This window comes from Oncorhynchus keta, unplaced genomic scaffold, assembly GCF_023373465.1.
Source record: "Oncorhynchus keta strain PuntledgeMale-10-30-2019 unplaced genomic scaffold, Oket_V2 Un_contig_871_pilon_pilon, whole genome shotgun sequence".
In the NCBI taxonomy this organism is placed as follows: Eukaryota; Metazoa; Chordata; class Actinopteri; order Salmoniformes; family Salmonidae; genus Oncorhynchus; species Oncorhynchus keta.
Window position 1 is genome coordinate 79844 of NW_026290201.1, and position 12291 is coordinate 92134.

At 46.6% G+C, this 12291-nt stretch overlaps 2 protein-coding genes across 3 annotated transcripts in view; both read left to right on the plus strand.

Moving 5' to 3' along the window:
- The window catches only part of rbm26 (RNA binding motif protein 26), a 53041-nt gene that overhangs the window by 14111 nt on the left and 26639 nt on the right, over positions 1-12291 (plus strand). The window contains exons 10-13 of the mRNA XM_052512591.1: positions 1175-1280; positions 3305-3488; positions 3789-4004; positions 7036-7230. Of these exons, the coding sequence (XP_052368551.1) occupies positions 1175-1280; positions 3305-3488; positions 3789-4004; positions 7036-7230 (701 nt within the window). The remainder of the gene's footprint in view (positions 1-1174; positions 1281-3304; positions 3489-3788; positions 4005-7035; positions 7231-12291) is intronic.
- LOC127926962 (uncharacterized) lies at positions 7239-8696 on the plus strand. 2 transcript variants are annotated; one of them, XM_052512589.1, is made up of 2 exons: positions 7239-7825; positions 8610-8696. In XM_052512589.1, the coding sequence occupies exons 1-2, from the start codon at positions 7328-7330 to the stop codon at positions 8634-8636; spliced, it is 525 nt and encodes a 174-aa protein (XP_052368549.1). In that variant the 5' UTR covers positions 7239-7327; the 3' UTR covers positions 8637-8696. The 2 variants fall into 2 exon arrangements, with proteins under 2 accessions (XP_052368549.1, XP_052368550.1); XM_052512590.1 differs by lacking the exon at positions 8610-8696 and adding an exon at positions 8216-8364.

The following is a 12291-nucleotide window of genomic DNA, read 5'->3' on the forward strand; positions in this document are numbered from 1 at the left end:
AGGTACCTCAACACAACCTGTCTAGATGTGTGTTATATTAGAGGGAGGGAGGGGTACCTCAACACAACCTGTCTAGATGTGTGTTATATTAGAGGGAGGGAGGGGTACCTCAACACAACCTGTCTAGATGTGTGTTATATTAGAGGGAGGGAGAGGTACCTCAACACAACCTGTCTAGATGTGTGTTATATTAGAGGGAGGGAGGGGTACCTCAACACAACCTGTCTAGATGTGTGTTATATTAGAGGGAGGGAGAGGTACCTCAACACAACCTGTCTAGATGTGTGTTATATTAGAGGGAGAGGTACCTCAACACAACCTGTCTAGATGTGTGTTATATTAGAGGGAGGGAGAGGTACCTCAACACACCTGTCTAGACACAACCTGTCTAGATAGATGTGTGTTATATTAGAGGGGAGAGAGGGTACCTCAACACAACCTGTCTAGATGTGTGTTATATTAGAGGGAGGGAGAGGTACCTCAACACAACCTGTCTAGATGTGTGTTATATTAGAGGGAGAGGAGAGAGGTACCTCAACACAACCTGTCTAGATGTACCTCAACACAACCTGTGTTATATTAGAGGGAGGGAGGGGTACCTCAACACAACCTGTCTAGATGTGTGTTATATTAGAGGGAGGGGTACCTCAACACAACCTGTCTAGATGTGTGTTATATTAGAGGGAGGGAGGTACCTCAACACAACCTGTCTAGATGTGTGTTATAGAGGGAGAGGACAGAGAGGGAGGGAGAGACCTCAACACAACCTGTCTAGATGTGTGTTATAGACAGAGGGAGGGAGGAGGTAGAGAGGGACACAGACCTGTCTAGATGTGTGTTATAGGGGGAGAGGGAGGGAGAGGGAGGAGGAGGGACCTGTCTCGATGGGACACAACCTGACTAGATGTGTGTTATAGAGAGGGGGAGGAGGGAGAGAGGGAGAGAGACAGAGGGAGGGAGAGAGACAGAGGGTGAGTTATAGGGGAGAGAGGGAGGGAGAGGTACCTCAACACAACCTGTCTAGATGTGGATTCAGAGGGAAGGTGGGACTGTAATGTGTTGTTATATTGGAGGGAGGGAGGGAGGGAGGGAGAGATTGATTCTCTATCCTGACTGGTCAAGGCCTCGTCTGATCTCGTCAGTCCAGTCACATAGTTGTTTAATGAATTCCCAGATCAGATGCCCAACAGAATGAGGATCGTTCTGGACTCGGCCTCCAGGAAGAGATCTGCTGTCTCACACCACGGAGCAATGCTCCCCAAGAAACCCTGGGCCGACAAGTAAGAACACACACACACACACGTTGGTCCGACAAGCAAGAACACACACACACAAACACACACACCCACACACACGTTGGTCCGACAAGCAAGAACACACACCGTGAGACAGTTGATTTGGCATGAGACACAGACCACAACAGGTAATATACCTGGGGGTTCAGACAGAACATTAGAGAACCATCATAGACCACAACAGGTAATATACCTGAGGGTTCAGACAGAACATTAAACCATCATAGACCACAACAGGTAATATACCTGGGGGTTCAGACAGAACATTAGAGAACCATCATAGACCACAACAGGTAATATACCTGGGGGTTCAGACAGAACATTAGAGAACCATCATAGACCACAACAGGTAATATACCTGGGGGTTCAGACAGAACATTAGAGAACCATCATAGACCACAACAGGTAATATACCTGGGGTTCAGACAGAACATTAAACCATCATAGACCACAACAGGTAATATACCTGGGGGTTCAGACAGAACATTAGAGAACCATCATAGACCACAACAGGTAATATACCTGGGGGTTCAGACAGAACATTAAACCATCATAGACCACAACAGGTAATATACCTGGGGGTTCAGACAGAACATTAGAGAACCATCATAGACCACAACAGGTAATATACCTGGGGGTTCAGACAGAACATTAGAGAACCATCATAGACCACAACAGGTAATATACCTGGGGGTTCAGACAGAACATTAGAGAACCATCATAGACCACAACAGGTAATATACCTGGGGGTTCAGACAGAACATTAAACCATCATAGACCACAACAGGTAATATACCTGGGGGTTCAGACAGAACATTAGAGAACCATCATAGACCACAACAGGTAATATACCTGGGGGTTCAGACAGAACATTAGAGAACCATCATAGACCACAACAGGTAATATACCTGGGGGTTCAGACAGAACATTAGAGAACCATCATAGACCACAACAGGTAATATACCTGGGGGTTCAGACAGAACATTAAACCATCATAGACCACAACAGGTAATATACCTGGGGGTTCAGACAGAACATTAGAGAACCATCATAGACCACAACAGGTAATATACCTGGGGTTCAGACAGAACATTAAACCATCATAGACCACAACAGGTAATATACCTGGGGGTTCAGACAGAACATTAGAGAACCATCATAGACCACAACAGGTAATATACCTGGGGGTTCAGACAGAACATTAGAGAACCATCATAGACCACAACAGGTAATATACCTGGGGGTTCAGACAGAACATTAGAGAACCATCATAGACCACAACAGGTAATATACCTGGGGGTTCAGACAGAACATTAGAGAACCATCATAGACCACAACAGGTAATATACCTGGGGGTTCAGACAGAACATTAGAGAACCATCATAGACCACAACAGGTAATATACCTGGGGGTTCAGACAGAACATTAGAGAACCATCATAGACCACAACAGGTAATATACCTGGGGGTTCAGACAGAACATTAGAGAACCATCATAGACCACAACAGGTAATATACCTGGGGGTTCAGACAGAACATTAGAGAACCATCATAGACCACAACAGGTAATATACCTGGGGGTTCAGACAGAACATTAAACCATCATAGACCACAACAGGTAATATACCTGGGGGTTCAGACAGAACATTAAACCATCATAGACCACAACAGGTAATATACCTGGGGGTTCAGACAGAACATTAGAGAACCATCATAGACCACAACAGGTAATATACCTGGGGGTTCAGACAGAACATTAAACCATCATAGACCACAACAGGTAATATACCTGGGGGTTCAGACAGAACATTAGAGAACCATCATAGACCACAACAGGTAATATACCTGAGGGTTCAGACAGAACATTAGAGAACCGTCATAGACCACAACAGGTAATATACCTGGGGGTTCAGACAGAACACAAAGGACCTTGTAAACAACAAGTAGTACAGTAGCTGTTCCTGTAGCTGTTCCTGTAGCTGTTCCTGTAATCTCCATCTGTTCTGTCAGACCAAACTTCAACCAGCAGAACCTCCAGGGTGGGTTCCACAACAAGAACCCTCAGAACCAGAACCAGAAGGCTCCGTTTGGGTCAAACACCAAGCTGTCGGTCCTTCAGATCCCCCAGGGACTCAACAACATCTCCAAGCTTAACCAACACTTCAGCAAGTTCGGGACTATCGTCAACCTGCAGGTTTGACTGATTGGCTCACGATACCGTTCTGCTTTAAGCTGTGTTTTTTGTTGTTGTTGGCGTTATTGGCACCCTACTCCCTATTTAGTGCACTTCTTCTTAGTGAGTGAGGGTTAACATAACCCTATCTTCCTCACTCCCTTGCTCCTTCCTCTCTTCCCCTGCTCACCCTCCCTCCCGTCTCTCTCTCCTCTCTCTCTCTCTCTCTGTCTCTCTGTCTCTCTGTCTCTGTCTCGCTCTCTCTCTCTCTCTGTCTCTCTCTCTCTCTGTCTCTCTGTCTCTCCCCCTTCCCCCCCAAAGGTAACCTATGGTAATGACCCGGAGGGCGCCCTGATCCAGTTCGACAGTCACGAGGAGGCTAAGCGTGCCCTGCAGAGTCCTGAGGCAGTTCTCAACAACCGCTTCATTAGAGTCCTCTGGCACTGTGAGGACGAGATGGGACAGCAGGGAATGGGACAGCAGGGAATGGGACAGCAGGGAATGGGACAGCAACACCATCAACCACAGCCACTCATGGTAAGTCCACATCCCAAATATGGCAGCCTATTCCCTTAATAGTGCACTACTTTTCTACCAGAGCTCTATGGACCCCGGTCAAAAGTGGTGCACTTGGATTTAGGAAGCACCTTTCATTCATTGTTGTCGTTGCCCTAGCCTGTTGTCGTTGCCCTAGCCTGTTGTCGTTGCCCTAGCCTGTTGTCGTTGCCCTAGCCTGTTGTCGTTGCCCTAGCCTGTTGTCGTTGCCCTAGCCTGTTGTCGTTGCCCTAGCCTGTTGTCGTTGCCCTACTAGCCTGTTGTCGTTGCCCTACTAGCCTGTTGTCGTTGCCCTACTAGCCTGTTGTCGTTGCCCTAGCCTGTTGTCGTTGCCCTAGCCTGTTGTCGTTGCCCTAGCCTGTTGTCGTTGCCCTAGCCTGTTGTCGTTGCCCTAGCCTGTTGTCGTTGCCCTAGCCTGTTGTCGTTGCCCTAGCAGCCTGTTGTCGTTGCCCTACTAGCCTGTTGTCGTTGCCCTACTAGCCTGTTGTCGTTGACCTACTAGCCTGTTGTCGTTGACCTACTAGTCTGTTGTCGCTGCCCTACTAGCCTGTTGTCGTTGACCTACTAGTCTGTTGTCGCTGCCCTACTAGCCTGTTGTCTTTGACCTGCTAGCCTGTTGTCGTTGACCTGCTAGTCTGTTGTCGTTGACCTGCTAGTCTGTTGTCGTTGACCTACTAGCCTGTTGTCGTTGACCTACTAGCCTGTTGTCGTTGACCTACTAGCCTGTTGTCGTTGACCTACTAGCCTGTTGTCGTTGACCTACTAGTCTGTTGTCGTTGACCTACTAGCCTGTTGTCGTTGACCTACTAGCCTGTTGTCGTTGACCTACTAGCCTGTTGTCGTTGACCTACTAGCCTGTTGTCGTTGACCTACTAGCCTGTTGTCGTTGACCTACTAGCCTGTTGTCGTTGACCTACTAGCCTGTTGTCGTTGACCTACTAGCCTGTTGTCGTTGACCTACTAGCCTGTTGTCGTTGACCTACTAGCCTGTTGTCGTTGACCTACTAGCCTGTTGTCGTTGACCTACTAGCCTGTTGTCGTTGACCTACTAGTCTGTTGTCGTTGACCTACTAGTCTGTTGTCGTTGACCTACTAGCCTGTTGTCGTTGACCTACTAGCCTGTTGTCGTTGACCTACTAGCCTGTTGTCGTTGACCTACTAGCCTGTTGTCGTTGACCTACTAGCCTGTTGTCGTTGACCTACTAGCCTGTTGTCGTTGACCTACTAGCCTGTTGTCGTTGACCTACTAGCCTGTTGTCTTTGACCTACTAGCCTGTTGTCGTTGACCTACTAGCCTGTTGTCGTTGACCTACTAGCCTGTTGTCGTTGACCTACTAGCCTGTTGTCGTTGACCTACTAGCCTGTTGTCGTTGACCTACTAGCCTGTTGTCGTTGACCTACTAGCCTGTTGTCGTTGACCTACTAGCCTGTTGTCGTTGACCTACTAGCCTGTTGTCGTTGACCTACTAGCCTGTTGACCTACTAGCCTGTTGTCGTAGACCTACTAGTCTGTTGTCGTTGACCTACTAGCCTGTTGTCGTTGACCTACTAGCCTGTTGTCGTTGACCTACTAGCCTGTTGTCGTTGACCTACTAGCCTGTTGTCGTTGACCTACTAGCCTGTTGTCGTTGACCTACTAGCCTGTTGTCGTTGACCTAGCCTGTTGTCGTAGACCTAGCCTGTTGTCGTAGACCTACTAGCCTGTTGTCGTTGACCTACTAGCCTGTTGTCGTTGACCTACTAGCCTGTTGACGTTGACCTACTAGCCTGTTGTCGTTGACCTACTAGCCTGTTGTCGTTGACCTACTAGCCTGTTGTCGTTGACCTACTAGCCTGTTGTCGTTGACCTACTAGCCTGTTGTCGTTGACCTACTAGCCTGTTGTCGTTGACCTACTAGCCTGTTGTCGTTGACCTACTAGCCTGTTGTCGTTGACCTACTAGCCTGTTGTCGTTGACCTACTAGCCTGTTGACCTACTAGCCTGTTGTCGTTGACCTACTAGCCTGTTGTCGTTGACCTACTAGCCTGTTGTCGTTGACCTACTAGCCTGTTGTCGTTGACCTACTAGCCTAATAATATACCTACTATGCCTGTTGTCGTTGACCTACTAGTCTGTTGACATTCGTGGTGACCTACTAGCCTGTTGTCTACCAACTTGACCTACTAGCCTGTTGTCGTTGACCTACTAACCTGTTGTCGTTGACCTACTAGCCTGTTGTCGTTGACCTACTAGCCTGTTGTCGTTGACCTACTAGCCTGTTGTCGTTGACCTACTAGCCTGTTGTCGTTGACCTACTAGCCTGTTGTCGTTGACCTACTAGCCTGTTGTCGTTGACCTACTAGCCTGTTGTCGTTGACCTACTAGCCTGTTGTCGTTGACCTACTAGCCTGTTGTCGTTGCCCTACTAGCCTGTTGTCGTTGCCCTACTAGCCTGTTGTCGTTGACCTACTAGCCTGTTGTCGTTGACCTACTAGCCTGTTGTCGTTGACCTACTAGCCTGTTGTCGTTGCCCTACTAGCCTGTTGTCGTTGCCCTACTAGCCTGTTGTCGTTGCCCTACTAGCCTGTTGTCGTTGCCCTACTAGCCTGTTGTCGTTGCCCTACTAGCCTGTTGTCGTTGACCTACTAGCCTGTTGTCGTTGACCTACTAGCCTGTTGTCGTTGACCTACTAGCCTGTTGTCGTTGACCTATTAGCCTGTTGTCGTCTAGCCCTATGACCTACTAGCCTGTTGTGTTGACCTACTAGCCTGTTGTCGTTGACCTACTAGTTGACCTACTAGCCTGTTGTCGTTGACCTACTAGCCTGTTGTCGTAGACCTACTAGCCTGTTGTCGTTGCCCTACTAGCCTGTTGTCGTTGCCCTACTAGCCTGTTGTCGTTGCCCTACTAGCCTGTTGTCGTTGCCCTACTAGCCTGTTGTCGTTGACCTTTGTTTGTTTATTGTTGTTGTTTATTGTTGATGTTGTTGTTGTTGTTGTTTATTGTTGACGTTGTTGTTGTTGTGAACTCCAGCAGGTGCAGCAGCCAGCCACTAGTCTGAAACAGTCCGTCAAAGACCGTCTGGGCCCTCTGCCTGCCGACAGCTCAGAGCCCAACCAGGACTCTCGTGTTGCCTCACAGAATGACTTTAAATCCAACCTATCAATGAAGGAGAGGCTGGGCTTCGCCTCTAAACCAGGAAGTACCCCTAGTGGACCGGCAGGAAAGGTGAGAAAGCAAGTCCACTGTGTCAACAAATCTAAATATAGTTTTTGACTTTAGTTTTCCTTTAAATTGACCACCTCTCTACCAGGTGTTCTCCTATATGAGTCCTCTCTACCAGGTGTTCTCCTATATGAGTCCTCTCTACCAGGTGTTCTCCTATATGAGTCCTCTCCACCAGGTGTTCTCCTATATGAGTCCTCTCTACCAGGTGTTCTCCTATATGAGTCCTCTCCACCAGGTGTTCTCCTATATGAGTCCTCTCCACCAGGTGTTCTCCTATATGAGTCCTCTCCACCAGGTGTTCTCCTATATGAGTCCTCTCCACCAGGTGTTCTCCTATATGAGTCCTCTCCACCAGGTGTTCTCCTATATGAGTCCTCTCCACCAGGTGTTCTCCTATATGAGTCCTCTCCACCAGGTGTTCTCCTATATGAGTCCTCTCCACCAGGTGTTCTCCTATATGAGTCCTCTCCACCAGGTGTCCTCCTATATGAGTCCTCTCCACCAGGTGTTCTCCTATATGAGTCCTCTCCACCAGGTGTTCTCCTATATGAGTCCTCTCTACCAGGTGTTCTCCTATATAAGTCCTCTCCACCAGGTGTTCTCCTATATAAGTCCTCTCCACCAGGTGTTCTCCTATATGAGTCCTCAGTAATAATAACATGGTCCTCCTCTCCCCCAGGTGTTCTCCTATATAAGTCCTCAGTAATAATAACATGGTCCTCCTCTCCACCAGGTGTTCTCCTATATAAGTCCTCAGTAATAATAACATGGTCCTCCTCTCTACCAGGTGTTCTCCTATATAAGTCCTCTCCACCAGGTGTTCTCCTATATAAGTCCTCTCCTCCAGGTGTTCTCCTATATAAGTCCTCTCTACCAGGTGTTCTCCTATATGAGTCCTCAGTAATAATAAGATGGTCCTCCTCTCCACCAGGTGTTCTCCTATATGAGTCCTCAGTAATAATAACATGGTCCTGCTCTCCAACAGGTGTCCTCCTATATAAGTCCTCAGTAATAATAACATGGTCCTCCTCTCCACCAGGTGTTCTCCTATATAAGTCCTCTCCACCAGGTGTTCTCCTATATAAGTCCTCAGTAATAATAACATGGTCCTCCTCTCCACCAGGTGTCCTCCTATATGAGTCCTCAGTAATAATAACATGGTCCTCCTCTCCAACAGGTGTTCTCCTATATAAGTCCTCAGTAATAATAACATGGTCCTCCTCTCCACCAGGTGTCCTCCTATATAAGTCCTCAGTAATAATAACATGGTCCTCCTCTCCAACAGGTGTTCTCCTATATAAGTCCTCAGTAATAATAACATGGTCCTCCTCTCCACCAGGTGTCCTCAGTAATAATAACATGGTCCTCCTCTCCAACAGGTGTTCTCCTATATAAGTCCTCAGTAATAATAACATGGTCCTCCTCTCCACCAGGTGTTCTCCTATATAAGTCCTCTCCACCAGGTGTCCTCAGTAATAATAACATGGTCCTCCTCTCCAACAGGTGTCCTCAGTAATAATAACATGGTCCTCCTCTCCAACAGGTGTTCTCCTATATAAGTCCTCAGTAATAATAACATGGTCCTCCTCTCCAACAGGTGTTCTCCTATATAAGTCCTCAGTAATAATAACATGGTCCTCCTCTCCACCAGGTGTCCTCCTATAATAATAACATGGTCCTCCTCTCAGGTGTAATAATAACATGGTCCTCCTCTCCAACAGGTGTTCTCCTATATAAGTCCTCAGTAATAATAACATGGTCCTCCTCTCCAACAGGTGTCTCTATATAAGTCCTCCTAATAATAACATGGTCCTCCTCTCCACCAGGTGTGTCCTCAGTAATAATAACATGGTCCTCCTCTCCACCAGGTGTTCTCCTATATAAGTCCTCAGTAATAATAACATGGTCCTCTCTCCCAGGTGTCCTCAGTAATAATAACATGGTCCTCCTCTCCAACAGGTGTTCTCCTATATAAGTCCTCAGTAATAATAACATGGTCCTCCTCTCCACCAGGTGTTCTCCTATATAAGTCCTCAGTAATAATAACATGGTCCTCCTCTCCACCAGGTGTCTCCTATATAAGTCCTCAGTAATAATAACATGGTCCTCCTCTCCACCAGGTGTCCCAGTAATAATAACATGGTCCTCCTCTCCAACAGGTGTGTCCTCAGTAATAATAACATGGTCCTCTCCAGGTGTCCTCAGTAATAATAACATGGTCCTCCTCTCCAACAGGTGTTCTCCTATATAAGTCCTCAGTAATAATAACATGGTCCTCCTCTCCAACAGGTGTTCTCCTATATAAGTCCTCAGTAATAATAACATGGTCCTCCTCTCCAACAGGTGTCTCTCCTCAGTAATATACATGGTCCTCCTCTCCACCAGGTGTTCTCCTATATAAGTCCTCAGTAATAATAACATGGTCCTCCTCTCCAACCAGGTGTTCTCCTATATAAGTCCTCAGTAATAATAACATGGTCCTCCTCTCCAACAGGTGTCCTCAGTAATAATAACATGGTCCTCCTCTCCACCAGGTGTCCAACATGGTCCTCCTCTCCACCAGGTGTCCTCAGTAATAATAACATGGTCCTCCTCTCCACCAGGTGTCCTCAGTAATAATAACATGGTCCTCTCCACCAGGTGTCCTCAGTAATAATAACATGGTCCTCCTCTCCACCAGGTGTTCTCCTATATAAGTCCTCAGTAATAATAACATGGTCCTCCTCTCCACCAGGTGTCCTCAGTAATAATAACATGGTCCTCCTCTCCACCAGGTGTCCTCAGTAATAATAACATGGTCCTCCTCTCCACCAGGTGTCCTCAGTAATAATAACATGGTCCTCCTCTCCAACAGGTGTCCTCAGTAATAATAACATGGTCCTCCTCTCCAACAGGTGTTCTCCTATATAAGTCCTCAGTAATAATAACATGGTCCTCCTCTCCACCAGGTGTCCTCAGTAATAATAACATGGTCCTCCTCTCCACCAGGTGTCCTCAGTAATAATAACATGGTCCTCCTCTCCACCAGGTGTTCTCCTATATAAGTCCTCAGTAATAATAACATGGTCCTCCTCTCCAACAGGTGTTCTCCTATATAAGTCCTCAGTAATAATAACATGGTCCTCCTCTCCACCAGGTGTCCTCAGTAATAATAACATGGTCCTCCTCTCCACCAGGTGTCCTCAGTAATAATAACATGGTCCTCCTCTCCACCAGGTGTTCTCCTATATAAGTCCTCAGTAATAATAACATGGTCCTCCTCTCCACCAGGTGTCCTCAGTAATAATAACATGGTCCTCCTCTCCAACAGGTGTTCTCCTATATGAGTCCTCAGTAATAATAACATGGTCCTCCTCTCCAACAGGTGTTCTCCTATATAAGTCCTCAGTAATAATAACATGGTCCTCCTCTCCAACAGGTGTTCTCCTATATAACATGGTCCTCCTCTCCACCAGGTGTCTCCTATATGTCCTCCTCTCCACCAGGTGTCCTCAGTAATAATAACATGGTCCTCCTCTCCAACAGGTGTTCTCCTATATAAGTCCTCAGTAATAATAACATGGTCCTCCTCTCCACCAGGTGTTCTCCTATATAAGTCCTCAGTAATAATAACATGGTCCTCCTCTCCACCAGGTGTTCTCCTATATAAGTCCTCAGTAATAATAACATGGTCCTCCTCTCCACCAGGTGTTCTCCTATATAAGTCCTCAGTAATAATAACATGGTCCTCCTCTCCAACAGGTGTCCTCAGTAATAATAACATGGTCCTCAGGTGTCCTCAGTAATAATAACATGGTCCTCCTCTCCACCAGTGTTCAGGTGTCCTCAGTAATAATATGTCCTCAGTAATAATAACATGGTCCTCCTCTCCACCAGGTGTTCTCTATATAAGTCCTCAGTAATAATAACATGGTCCTCCTCTCCACCAGGTGTTCTCCTATATAAGTCCTCAGTAATAATAACATGGTCCTCCTCTCCACCAGGTGTTCTCCTATATAAGTCCTCAGTAATAATAACATGGTCCTCCTCTCCAACAGGTGTTCTCCTATATAAGTCCTCAGTAATAATAACATGGTCCTCCTCTCCAACAGGTGTTCTCCTATATAAGTCCTCAGTAATAATAACATGGTCCTCCTCTCCACCAGGTGTCCTCAGTAATAATAACATGGTCCTCCTCTCCAACAGGTGTTCTCCTATATAAGTCCTCAGTAATAATAACATGGTCCTCCTCTCCACCAGGTGTTCTCCTATATAAGTCCTCAGTAATAATAACATGGTCCTCCTCTCCAACAGGTGTCCTCAGTAATAATAACATGGTCCTCCTCTCCAACAGGTGTTCTCCTATATAAGTCCTCAGTAATAATAACAACATGGTCCTCCTCTCCACCAGGTGTCCTCAGTAATAATAACAGTGTCCTCCTCTCCAACAGGTGTTCTCCTATATAAGTCCTCAGTAATAATAACATGGTCCTCCTCTCCAACAGGTGTTCTCCTATATAAGTCCTCAGTAATAATAACATGGTCCTCCTCTCCACCAGGTGTCCTCAGTAATAATAACATGGTCCTCCTCTCCAACAGGTGTTCTCCTATATAAGTCCTCAGTAATAATAACATGGTCCTCCTCTCCACCAGGTGTTCTCCTATATAAGTCCTCAGTAATAATAACATGGTCCTCCTCTCCACCAGGTGTCCTCAGTAATAATAACATGGTCCTCCTCTCCAACAGGTGTTCTCCTATATAAGTCCTCAGTAATAATACAGTAATAATAACATGGTCCTCCTCTCCACCAGGTGTCCTCAGTAATAATAACATGGTCCTCCTCTCCACCAGGTGTCTCTATATAAGTCCTCAGTAATAATAATAACATGGTCCTCCTCTCCACCAGGTGTCCTCAGTAATAATAACATGGTCCTCCTCTCCAACAGGTGTTCTCTATATAAGTCCTCAGTAATAATAACATGGTCCTCCTCTCCACCAGGTGTCCTCAGTAATAATAACATGGTCCTCCTCTCCACCAGGTGTTCTCCTATATAAGTCCTCAGTAATAATAACCTGGTCCT

Excerpts from the sequence above, each read along its gene's own strand:
- LOC127926962 (XM_052512589.1), top strand. The coding sequence starts at position 7,328 with ATGAGTCCTCTCTACCAGGTGTTCTCCTATATGAGTCCTCTCTACCAG. Across the intron at positions 7,826-8,609 it reads ATATAAGTCCTCTCCACCAG|GTGTTCTCCTATATAAGTCC; the intron begins GTGTTCTCCTAT and ends CCTCTCCAACAG.